A 12,812-nucleotide genomic window follows, 5' to 3' on the forward strand; every position below is an offset into this window, starting at 1 on the left:
CCAGGGATTTCACTCCATCTCTGCCAGAGGAACATGTTTAGTTAATTGAAGTAGGCCTCTGTGAGTTCCTCAAAATGTTTAGATATGTCATGAATTATGCCACAACTTAAGTAATATCAGTTCTGGTCAAGCAAATGAAAAGGAAGGAAACTTATATTGGAAATACATTGTGAATTTACGAATGGTTCGCTACCAATACCAGTTTGATTCGAATTTACATCAGTTCTGATAACTCCCTGAAAAGTTGAAAGCCCTGGGTTGCATTCAAGCCATAGAAATGTTAGTTTACATCTTCTGAATGCAAATGAGCATCTGGCTGGTCGCTAAACATCTCAGTGAAGACTGGAATGGGGGGTAAAGTATACAAATGGACAGACAGACATTGTCTCTAGGTAGGCTGTATTGTACTAAACTATTAAAATGAAGGACAATTTGTTCAGTATGTGCTGGTAGGTCTATTCAGAGACACGTCTTTGGTCCAGTTTAACCACTTGAACTGTAGCATCCCTATTATAAAATAGCTGATCTACAAGCTCACAACAGAACACGCGTTGTGAGCTTGTAGATCGGCTGTTTTTGGTGAAGAAGAGATTTGATGTAAAGGGAAAAAAGACCAGACAAAGTACAGAGCCGAGTCGACCCTGGTCAACTAAGTATTAACTTTAAGTATAGAGAGTTTAAGTGGTTAAATGGTCGTTGGTTACAGTATTACGATGCCAGGCAGCTCAGCATGTAATGCTGTTGCACTGGAGCAGAGTTTTGGAACCAGTTGATGTAATATGCAAAAGGACTATTGAGACTGAAGGATCCACAGTTTGACCTGTATGAGTAATTCTATTCAGGTCTTCTCTACTCTTTGACTCTGCCCCTCAGAAACAAAACTGTACTGCCTAATTTATTCTACATGGTATGACAGTGTCGCTTGTTGAAGTTCTCAGTTCTTTTCGCCAAGCGACAGTCATACAATGGAATATAAATTAAGCTTAAAGTGAGATTGAGTGGTTGTGGTGTACAAGGAGAACATGGAGCTGATGATTAATAAAAATTCACAGATGTTGGCATTTTCCTTCATTTCTTGTGTGGTTTGTGGTGTTGTGACTGGTTTCATATGGCACACTGCAGTGCCTAGCTAACTGGCAATGATATACAAATGATGATGTATGTATCTCTGAAAGCATTATGAGATTAAGTAGACTACTTATGTATACAATAAAGGTGCACTTTGTCATTTTGTCATGGAAGGAAGTTTACAGATGTGTGTACAATGTTATATTTACCACTGAATTTAAGGATCATTGTCTTTGATAACTGTTACAAAGCAAAAGACGGAGGTCTGTTTGTATGGTTGTTTCATGGGGATGTTTTTTATTGAAGACTACCAACAATAATGACAGTTAACAACCAAATGTAGGTGATGCCACATGTTGCCAGGCAAACCTGACTCAGTGGAGGCTGCATCCCAGGATGTTACCGAGAACGTGAAAAATATGATGGAAAGAGGAAAAGAAATGGAAAAAAGAAGAATCAAGGAGAGAGGGAAAAGTTGGAAGGAAGAAAAAGCGGCGAGCAGAGTCAAAGAGTCTCTAGGTGAGTGGCGTTTTCCTCTGCACGCCAGTCAGTTTGCTCGATTCCAGATGAATTGTTAATAGAAAAACAAAACACCGTCCCTCTTTACTTCTGGGAAGGAATCATGCTGTCGATGGCCTCGCCCTTCTCCAGCTTCTTCTCCATCTCAACCATGAGCTTGACACCATCAACCACCATCTGGACCTGTGCCACCTCGGAGGAGCCCAGACGATCAGCGTTGGAGATGTCGAACACGCCACCCACGGAGGCGGTGTCCACACCACCTTGTGAGGAGAAGGAAGAAAAGTGTAATTTAACACACCTGTTTGTCTATGAATTATGGCACAAAACACTATGGTTCTATGTGTGCGTGTGAAAGAGAGAGTGCGTGCATACCTGTGCCGCGCTTCTGCAGACGCAGTCTGGTGAGGATCTCCTCGAACTTGGCGTGTACGCTCAGCTTGGGCAGCTTGACGTGGACACCACCACGCAGGCCAGTTCCCAGGTTGGATGGGCAGGTCAGCACGTAGCCGAGATGCTCGTTCCACATGAAACCGTGGTTGTGCTTCTTGAAGACCTCCTCAATCTGGTAGATGAGACAGTCAATTAGCACTCAATTAACTGTGTCCTAATCTAACTGCACAAGGATGTTGGGTTTATTTCGTAATGTGATCGACATGTACATACCTTCTGCAGGCCGGTGCAGAAACGCCTGAAGACCTCCCTCATGTTGCCACCCTGCTGCATAGAGATGACACGCAGATGATCCTCCTCATTCACCCAGACCAGGAAGGTCTTGTTGTCGTTGTGCCTATAGGAACAAAGTGATGCAGAAGGTCAATCAAAGCACGCAGACTGTGTATAGGGCCTGAACAGGTGCTGTGCTGAGACGTGCACATGATCTGAAGTCACGCACAACCATTTGACTAATTGATGTACCAACAATTATGGGTTGTACTCACCAGATGCCTCTAGCGTCGGGCCAGTCACGGGCCATACCGGCGCAGGTCAGCAGGGGAGAGACGGGCTTGTCAAACAAGAAGTGGTCATTGATCAGCTGATCCTGCTCGGCGTCAGTCATGGACTTCAGGGGGTAGTACTTTCCCTTGAACTCACCCTCCAGGGGGGCCAGAGCTGTAGAGAAGAATACACATTGAGCTCAAACCTTTTCCAATCTGATTAAACAACAGTTACTGTACCACAAACAGATACGGTTACATGGGCTTCATTGTTGCGGTAATCACAGGATACTGAGCATTCTCATTTTTGGAGCAGCATTCAGAGACTGTTCCATTGCTTTGTGGGCAGTCTATTGTTTATCATCAGCCCTAGATTACTGCTCAGCTCTGAACATGCATATCAAGCTATTAATAGTTATGCCGCTCACCCTCAACGGACAGCTTCTCGATAGCTCTGCGCTCGCCACGGCTGGTGTGGGGGGGAAGGGTGTATCCCTTGATGCTGCGGCCAGTACGCACGCGGCTGGACAGAACGTAGGCGGGGTCCAGATCATCACCTCCCTAAAGACAGGAAAAGTCATGTCACAATTGATATAAATAATCACCCAGAGAGGAAAGACAGGTTTAAATACACTTTAGATGTGTTTTGCTATAAAACAAAATTGAACCATAATATTGTTTGTTTCTTTAAGAGAAATGTTCTGCCATACCTTCAGGTTCTCGAAGTTCATGTCAGTCTTGTGCTTGTCGGTGGGCTTGTATCCACCATGACGGTCTGAGATGATGGGGTCGAGCAGATCCTTGAAGACCTCATAGGACTCCTCATCACCAGCAACGCAACCAACGGTCATGATGAAGGGGTGACCTGAACACAGGCAGAATATCTACTGTTTTACACACACACACTGGCAGTAATAAACAATGTTCACATGTAAGTTATTAATACAGGAGTCATTCGTTCAAATAACGCTTGTGCATACGCCTGATCTTCAAGAAGGTAACTCACTGGGGCAACTCTTTGTTCAGCTGATATAAACGCAGTCTTATGCAACATGTGCTGTAATTTTTGTATAGTTTACAATAGTGATTTGATGCTTTCAAGTGGCATTGTGACACTCACCTGGATTGTCAACTCCGGTCTGGATGACGTCATCCAGGGTGAAACCACTGGGGGTCTGCTTGTCCCTCAGCTTGGCATACATCTCGGGAGTCAGGACCTTGGCCATGTGGTTGTTGTGCTTGGACAGGTCAGGGAACTCTTCTTCACCCTTGAAGTTGAGCTTGAAGTTGTTGTGGGTGTTTCCGAAAGGCATGATTGCGTTTCTTACACTGCAGGGAGAGAGAGAGAGAGAGAGGGAAATGAAAAATACATAAAATAGATAATAAAAATACAAGTTACTGTACAACTTTGGAATTACAAAATCGGGCCATTGCTAAACTGAGAAAAACATTCCAAGACACTGTCAATGTAGTTGCAGATGCATCAGAAGTGCTCATAGTACCCACAAAATATGTTTAGCATTTAGAAATAGAGATATTCAGTTGGACAGGTGCAAAGAGTTTACATTTTTCAGACGATGGAATCCTGCTAACTAGTGTCACTCAATTCCCCACGGATCAAATGTCCCCTTGGAATAGATAAGGGCAGCAGAACTGGTCGGTGGGTATTTTTAACACCAGCCTGACCTCTGACTCTTGGGCCTCCTTGGTGTCTCCTAGACACCATATATCCTCTTGTCACAGAAACACTCCCACCTCTCAATCTTGCACCAAGGCAAAAATAACCACTGGCATTTCTATGGTATCTTACTCTAGTCTCTGCCTTATATAAAGCACATTGAATTACCTTTGTGTCTGAAATGTGCTTTACAAATAGCCTTGCCTTTCCTTATTATGCACAAATATGTCTTAATACACCCTTTTCTTCCATTATTATCAATCATTAGAGCCCCTACTAGAAAAAAACACAAGTTTGCCAATTTGACACCATTACCAACCTTTGCACACTAAAGCATTCAGTGTTAGTTTAACTTTGAGGGTGTTAAATTGAACACACAAGGGTCCTTTTGTACACTCTCAGAGTTAATTTATCACTGAGGATTTGACTGGTATTGTAGACCCCATGCTTCACAGAAATATTGTAGTAAAAACTACCAGACAGATCTACTTACTATTAATAACACACAAAGCTGTATTGAAAGATTTGTGACATGAATAATTAAACACTGATGCGTGCACTGATACTGCATTGTTGCACCACATGAAATGCAATATTATAATATTCTATTACTACATTATGTAATTACGCATGCCATTTAAGGTGCAGCGGTCATTTGACATTTTGCTTAGGACTTGATACTTAGTGACCTGTTGGCATATTGCCCAAAAAGCCATTTAAGAGTGTAACCAACTCAATTCAGTTACCAGACATCTAAGACCCCAAGGCTATCTCTTACTCCTGTTCTAAATTTACAAGCATATCTGAAACTGAATCACCTGTTTACATAAATCAATGTCTAAATGAGACAGCTCACAGATCACACAAACTCTGCATGCATAGCAGCAACATAGCTAACACAGCTATCTTATGCTATTAGATGGGGTCTAATGTCCAATACATCTCAAATTAATTAATAAAGTTGTCCCAGAGTCCAATCTGTTGTCCCAAAATGTTATGCATTCTTCCTTTGAATGAATACAAACCCATGGACCAAAAATAAAATCCAGATGCACCAGCATTTGTTTCTATTTTGAATTGTTTCTTAAATGTCCATGTAGGTCTCCAGATATCTGTAGTTCCATCCTTCAACAAATTATCAGAGATTTACGGCAGAAGAAAAAAAATCTTTCTTTTTGTTACCTGCACACGAGACAAGAATTGAGGTAACAGTCCTTGGGATTACAGCCTGTTCTCCTAGACAAAGTAGTAGTCACCCAACTCTCAAGTGTTCACTCTCGACTTATATACTGGGCAGACACATTGCCATTGGCTGGGCCACTTGGTGCTCGCTGTGCCCTCATTGGCTACAGCCTGTTCCTGATACTCGGTTGACAAAATGCATGCATTTACATCTGAGGAAGGGGGCTGCAGCTGTACCCACACCTCTCTCACCCTCAGTCTCCCACCCCTCACCCACCATGGCCGTGCCAAGAATAGGAGGAGTCACCACGAGGGGAATAGAGTAAAAAAGCTGAGCAACACTTTTGCCAAGCGTGCCATGAATAACAGACGTCCTTGTGTCATGCTTTGTCAAGATCTGTCAAGATTTGATGAATGCCTCTTTGATATGAGTTAATACCCCCCCCCCCCCCCCCCCCCCCCCCCCAACAGCCTGTTTTCTCTTGTGGAGGAGATGAGCAGAAATCATGAATGACTGTGGTAGTATTCAACGACAGCTGCTTGACAGGGAAAAAAGGATGACCCTTTGTTTAATTGCCACTGGGCCCACAGATGCCAACAATTGAACATAACTAAAGCAGGCTTTTGATTTAGTATCAGTTTCATCAGCTTCTGAACTATTAGTCCAGAAGTAATAACAATGTAATGTAATTACATTTTATTGTATGCAATGGTGGAACTGTAAAAAAATCATCATCAATAAAACATTCAAGTGTGGGGTTAGTGCTGAGTAGGGAATCCTCATAGTGTTGCCCTATAGACAGATACAGTTGAGCTCTACAGTTTCCTCTGGAGCCAATCAAAAGGATGTACCATGTGTCCTGCACTCTCACTAGTGGGGCAGAAATGTATGAGGAAAAAAGTTATTGCAAGTACTGTCTACTGTCTATTTAAACAAGACTTGCAGATCAACTTGAAAGGTCAGGCCTACTTGTTTATGAACCGAATGGCTTTCGTAAAGCAAAATCTTGTATTGATTTTCAGAAGGCTTTCAACTGGGTAAAAAGGGAGCTCCTTGAATACAGATTAATAACAACATCAGTAATTGAGAAATGTTTTGCCGGCTCTCTAGCGAGCACCCATTGCTTGTGTTCAGGTGAATGACTTAAGAACGGTTTCCCACAGTTTGGTGGGAAACGAGACAAGACAAAACAAAACAAAACATGTTTTGTCACCAACGTTGTTCTCCATGTATGATAACAATTTAGCTTTTAGAATAAGACATTCCAAATTGGGGGTCAAAGTAGCCGATAGACTTTTGTATGCAGAATCAGATTATATAATTGCATTACCTGAATATCAGCCAGATCTGCAAAATATGCAGAATATTGTTGCTTATTGGTGTTGGAAAGGGATGCTTGTTGTAAATAAAGACAGAACACGAATTGCTAATTTTAGGAAACCATCTATAAAAGAGTTTTGTTTTTTGTTTGGGATAGCAGAATTGGAATACACTAAGCAGTATAGATATCTAGGCCTGGCCTTAGATGAACATATGACCTTCAAGGAAGGCATACGTGTTCTTCTAACAGTTACTGTAGATCCAACAGTCAGAACAACTCATATGCCTTCCTTGAAGGTCATATGTTCATCTAAGGCCAGGACAAGATATTGAATGCAGCTAGAATCTAACTGATTCAGCTGGAAAACAGTCTAGAGTGGGTCAAAGGTTAGTGAAAAAAGGTGTGTTTTTAGTCAAGATTGAAACGTGTCAAGGGAAGGGGCAGATCTAACAGGAAGTGTTAGGCTATTCCATCGTTTTGGGTCAGCCACAGAAAAAGCCTGAAACAAAATCACCCTTTTGTTTCAGGCAGGTTCGTGGGACCATGAGAAGCCTCTGAATAGACTAGAGGATATCAATGGCCTGGTGGTGTCGACGGGACAACGTCGTTCAGAAATGTAGGGTGTTGTTAGTCCATTTAGGAAAGGTACTTTATATTTGGCAGATCTTATACATGAAATGGAGTTTGTAAAACACTGTTTATTCTTCTTGGGTTTATTATACTAGACCGGTCTACTTAGGAACGATGCAAATAGGGAATGCCTGCCCTACCCGGTTATGCAATACCCATTGTCAGAGTCCCATTGTACCCGTCTGTCTGTCTGTCTCCATATATGGAGATCTCTGTATCTGTCTGCCTGCCAGTGTCCCTTTGAACAACAACAACAACAATGTAAAAATAACTAGAAAAAGTGTTCCTCGGAGGATAGGCTCCCGCCAGGTCAGGTAGGTTACTGTGGGCCAGGAATGTTCGAAATTCGCCTATCAGGATGGAATATGAAACATGGGACAGATCAGTCTTGATCACATGAGATAATGTGTAACGATTTGCATGATGTTTTGACAAAATCTGTAGGAGTAATAAATGTTTAAAATGCTTTTTTTGTGTTTGGCAGAAATTGGCCTCCTGGGAGTGCTATAACAGGACAATGTGAAAAGGGTGGCCTAGTGGGAATGTGCGTGCAAAGTTTCACCACAATCGGACGCTGCGTTTATGACTTGCGACATTTTGTTCAATACACGCCACTTCTGCAAACTTTAGATGCAAATCTTAGCCAATCAGGATGGATAATGAAAAATCAGACAGATCCGTGTTGATCTAGGTAGGATAGGATAATCATCGACACATGGTTTCAGTGAGTTCATTGACATGATCAGATGACTTCACACCCACTGACCTACACTATGAGAGAAACTAAGCCAATGCACCCATGATACAGACCTGCAGTGATTTTTATGTCAATTGTGGGACAACAGTTCTCAGACAGTAACACCAATGCCTAGATAGATTGCTGTATAGGTGAAAGATGATGCTATTTGACATTTGGTTCATTAGGCTCTCAACTGTCTCTCACATTTTCAACCACGCTTGAGATACACAGCATCTTAGGCCAGACCGCAGCAATGCAAATAGTCGCAACTCCTTGCAACAAAACAGTTTTAAGGCCAGTCCACACCAATGCAGCTCCTTGCAACTGCCTTTAAGGATAATGGTTGCAAATAGTTGCAAGTAGTTGCATGTTGCAAGGAGTTGCAACGAGGTTGCTTTTTCATAGACATAATTATTTGCAGAGTATTATCTGGGCTCACATTTTGATGTGTCAATATCCTCCTGGGGATTAAATCTCATTATTGTAATGGAATTAACACTACAGCCTGCCAGTGTCAGCATGGAGGATCAAATGGAATCTCTTTAATCTATCTAAGACCTCCGGTGCATTCAGCGATGATACCATAGTAGACCTTTAAATGCACAAGACTTTTGGACGACTTTATGTTGTCCAAAAGACTTGTGCATTTAAAGGTCTATGGTTTCAGAGTCAGATGTACAGTCAGATGTACTGTAGCTGCATGAACAGTTTAAAGTGAGATCCATGATAGGGACCATTAGGAACCGGTCCAGCTGGGAAGGGGGCTCCCTTCAGGCCTGCCTGTCTGCCTGTGTGCCAGCCAACTGGCAACAGCCTGGCTTGTCCCCCCGACACCTGCTTCATCCATTCATTCCTGTCATTGCCGGCCCCCCTATGAGCCTGTCTCTATATGAGCAGCGTATATAGTACACTACGTTCCCCTCCAGCCTATGCTACACACTCTCTGGCCACCGCCCAGTTCTCACCTATCCACTCATATTTGTATCCTTACTTCACTCCCATCGTACGCTCACAGTGTTTCCCTCCCCCATCCAGTTTGTGACTGCCGGTGTCGAGAGATGGGGGTGGGTGGGTGATGTGTAGGCCTTTCCACAGTGCATTTGCCCTGAATCGACACCCTATCTGTGTCCTGTTACACAGCTGTCTGCTGCCTGTCCTTCTACAAGCGGGGCGGGGGTGGGGGGTGTTACCAAATTTGTCTCTGTCCAGGCCCCTACTATCACTCTGAGGCCCGGCCAGGAACCTCCTCCCAGCCCAGTGTCCCTCAACAGACATGACATTCTCCTTGACTGCATATCATTAATGTGTATACTGCAGCATATGCCGTAGACATTTCAAAAGTAGAGGTTCTCGAGGAATTGTTATCATCTTTGTACAGAAAGAACAAACCATTGCAGGGATTCAAGTGGTGTTATGGATCAGTAAAAAAAAAAGGCTTGATTTATTCAATATTTGATTCATCATTATTATTTTAACAAAATCTGTACTTTTAGTGTTAAGTGTTAAGAAAATGAGAATGAGAGTTAGAATACAGTATGGCCAAAGACATTGTATACAGTTAATTGCCTGATGCAAGACTAGAACAGTTATGCAACCAGGTCATGATATGACGCATGTGGGCCTCCTCCTCATGACAGCTATGGATTCCCTCAAGCTCCATAAGATATGAAAACTGCCCATGCAGGCACAAAAACAATTGCTTCCAAATTGACAAATAGGGAGAAGGGGCTTCAAAGCAAAGCATTGCATTTGCAACTAATGTTGTAAGTCAATGCGAGCCATGCCTTTCATTTGTTGTTGCTTTATGTCTCACAGATCAGATGTTTTGCATTGGATTCTTCACGCATAGCAGCGTACATGATACTATTACATTTAAAGTGACCATGTCTTTAAACTACATGGCTTTGAACCAGGGGCGTAGGGTGAAATAAAATATTGACTGGGCAAATCCGAATCTTTATCCCCAATCATCATTATCAAATATCTAAATACTGAATCAAGCAACTTAAAAACTGTCCGGGGTGCTCCCAAAAGCCTGAGTAGACGATAAAATGACCCAAATTATTTTTGAAAGTGAAATATCCCTTTAAAGTAAAAAAGTCAAAGTACTGATTATACAAAATGTCCCATTAAGTTTTCAAATGTATACAAATCTTTTGAGAATAGCCCATCTACAAGCTCACAATGCATCACTGTGAGCTTGTAGATCGGCTATTTTCAAATGGCCGATATAGGGCTGAAGTGGTTACTGTATGTTTTGAAATAATAATCAAAATATACAAAGTAACTACATTTTTCAAATAAGTGTAGCGTTTTATTGGCTGTGCAATTGCCTGAGTTGCCCTTCTGAATGTTGTTGTTATGTTGATTTTTTCTTTTTTCTTAGTTTCTGGCCCACGTTTCAGCAGCTAGACTGGGCAGGAGCTTTATTGCCTGGGCAATTGCCCGAGTTGCCCAAGTTGCCCAAGCTTTGAACCAAATATTCAATGTTGAATGTTTTTGGAAACAATCTATGACCAATCATTCACAACCATCCTCACTCATTATGCTGCTGTGTGCTGCCGCACGTGGAGAGGAGACTGCTCTTGATCACCTTCATAATACTGAACATCACCTCAAACCATTCATCTCCTACTGCAGGGGTTCTCAAAGTGGGGTCCAGGGACCCTCTGTGTTCCTTGGGGGGATTCCAATTGGACCCTTACAGGTCTGTAACTCTGAGAGTTATGAGGGTCCTTGAAATCAAAAGTTTGAGAATCACTGTCTGACTGTACGGAGGCTTTGTGCATGCACCTGTACATACAGCATCAAACCATTCATTTCCTATGGAGGGGGTGAGCATGCGTCTATAGCCTATATGTAGCATCAAAGCATTAATTTCCTATGAAAGGAGTATGCATGCACCTGTAGCCTATACTGTCTATGCGTAGCATCAAAGCATTAATTTCCTATGAATGGAGTGTGCATGCGACTGCAGCCTATACTGTCTATGCGTAGCATCAAAGCATTAAATTCCTATAAAGGGAGTGCACACACCTGTATGCGTAGCACATCTGTGAGCACACCGCTCAACATTTCCATGTAATTGAAATGGTTTGAACTTTGACCTCATTTACGTTGACCAGTTTCAATAAAACAGAGATTTGGCGGAGGAAGAGTGTTGTCTATCCATGTATTCTCTATTAAGGTTAAGGTGATTACATTTAAATTAAGTGATTCATTTCCCTTGCAGGATCAATAAAGGTCTTATCTTAAATATAATGTTTGCAGTAGTCATATAGTGTTGCAAAATCACATTCAGGCAGTAGGTAAAATATATCCCCTCCCAGCTCAGCCCTATTAGGGTCAGTGCCTATATGTATTCAGACCTTAAATGATCGTTGGTCTGTGGCCTTAGGACACCTTCCTTGGAATCAATACAAGTTGACCCTTAGGGAGGCTCAGGATAGCATGAGGGCAAGTTGCAGCTGTGTCCAACAATACTGAAGAAAACATTATATTAACACTGTCATGTAATAGTGTTTAGCAAAGTGGTTTACTGGCACAGATCTTTACCTTCATTTGCGGCTTACTGTCAGAATAATTCTGAGGGTTCAATAAAATGGTTTGCATGAAAGGCCTATGGTGGGTCAGAATTGATTACCCATGTCTGATGCTATGCAAGCTTCTATAGACCTATTATTATCAATAGTAGTAACTGATTTATAGAGTTGGGTTTTAATATATACAACATTGAAACAAAAAGGACAGAATTATGGTAGGCCCAACAACTGAACAGAATGGTGATATATATCTCTAAATATAATACCTTTACGGTGGACTATTTTTACAGTTTTGACATAAAATTTGCCACCTGTCTTTCTTTGGAGCCATAGACACATGACGCTCACATACACAACATGGGGTCCAACAATATTTGGTCATTACTCTTACTTATTCTAGTATTATTGAGTTATATTGTGTTATAAGTGGGGCAAAATTTGTTTTGAAACCATCCATCCATTCATTGATTCATGTTACTTTGAAAAAATAAATTAAAAAAATAATAAAAAAATAAAAAGATCTGCCCACACAATGTGTTTTATAAACTGACAATCCAAATACAAATATTTTCACATAACCTTCTTTTGGAAGCCTGTGTAATGAGTGAGGGTGGTGTAAACATTTACATACGTATTGGTGGCTGCTATTGCACCCCATTGAAACCAGAGCCAGCAGGGTCACGTGTACAGAGTGTGGTCAGGACTCAGGAGGAGGCTATAATTATACCAGGGTTGGGTGTTCATCTGCACAGCCGAACACACACCAATCTCCTACCTACCTAGAACACTGATTCAATTTCAATGGGTCAGTTCTTTGTCAATCTTCCCTCTCAGAAGGTCACTTTAACCAATATCAACCTGGCGTCCCTATTTTGGGCATGCCATAAAGGCATTATCTTTTTTTCCTTCTTTTTATCAAAACTTCACAAAAAAAAAGTATAGCAAAATAACAGAACTACAAGCTCACAACACGTCACAATGCAACGTGTTGTAAAACTGTAGATTGTCTATCTCCGCTATTCGGCGTACAACAAGGTACAGTATGAATGCTAGGGCTTTAACCTTTCCAGAAAGTCGAGGGAAATTCAAATTGCACAAAAAGTCGTGCAATTGAGCGGACATGCACACCACCCACAATGGGACAAACTGGACCAAAATGCATGGAGAGCATGCACTCCAGATGAAGAATGCTTG

General features: G+C 41.9%; 1 protein-coding gene across 1 annotated transcript; it reads right to left on the reverse strand.

The window, feature by feature from the left end:
* Positions 1 to 1,336: 1,336 nt before the first annotated feature.
* Positions 1,337 to 5,503, reverse strand: ckma (creatine kinase, muscle a). The gene is made up of 8 exons (XM_084073344.1): positions 5,386 to 5,503; positions 3,646 to 3,854; positions 3,236 to 3,390; positions 2,954 to 3,086; positions 2,529 to 2,700; positions 2,254 to 2,377; positions 1,963 to 2,152; positions 1,337 to 1,850 (listed from the first exon to the last, which is right to left on the reverse strand). The coding sequence occupies exons 2-8, from the start codon at positions 3,836 to 3,838 to the stop codon at positions 1,672 to 1,674; spliced, it is 1,146 nt and encodes a 381-aa protein (XP_083929470.1). The 5' UTR covers positions 3,839 to 3,854; positions 5,386 to 5,503; the 3' UTR covers positions 1,337 to 1,671.
* Positions 5,504 to 12,812: the final 7,309 nt, after the last annotated feature.

The sequence above is a fragment of the Gymnoscopelus microlampas genome, assembly GCF_963454915.1.
Source record: "Gymnoscopelus microlampas genome assembly, chromosome: 12".
NCBI lineage: Eukaryota > Metazoa > Chordata > Actinopteri > Myctophiformes > Myctophidae > Gymnoscopelus > Gymnoscopelus microlampas.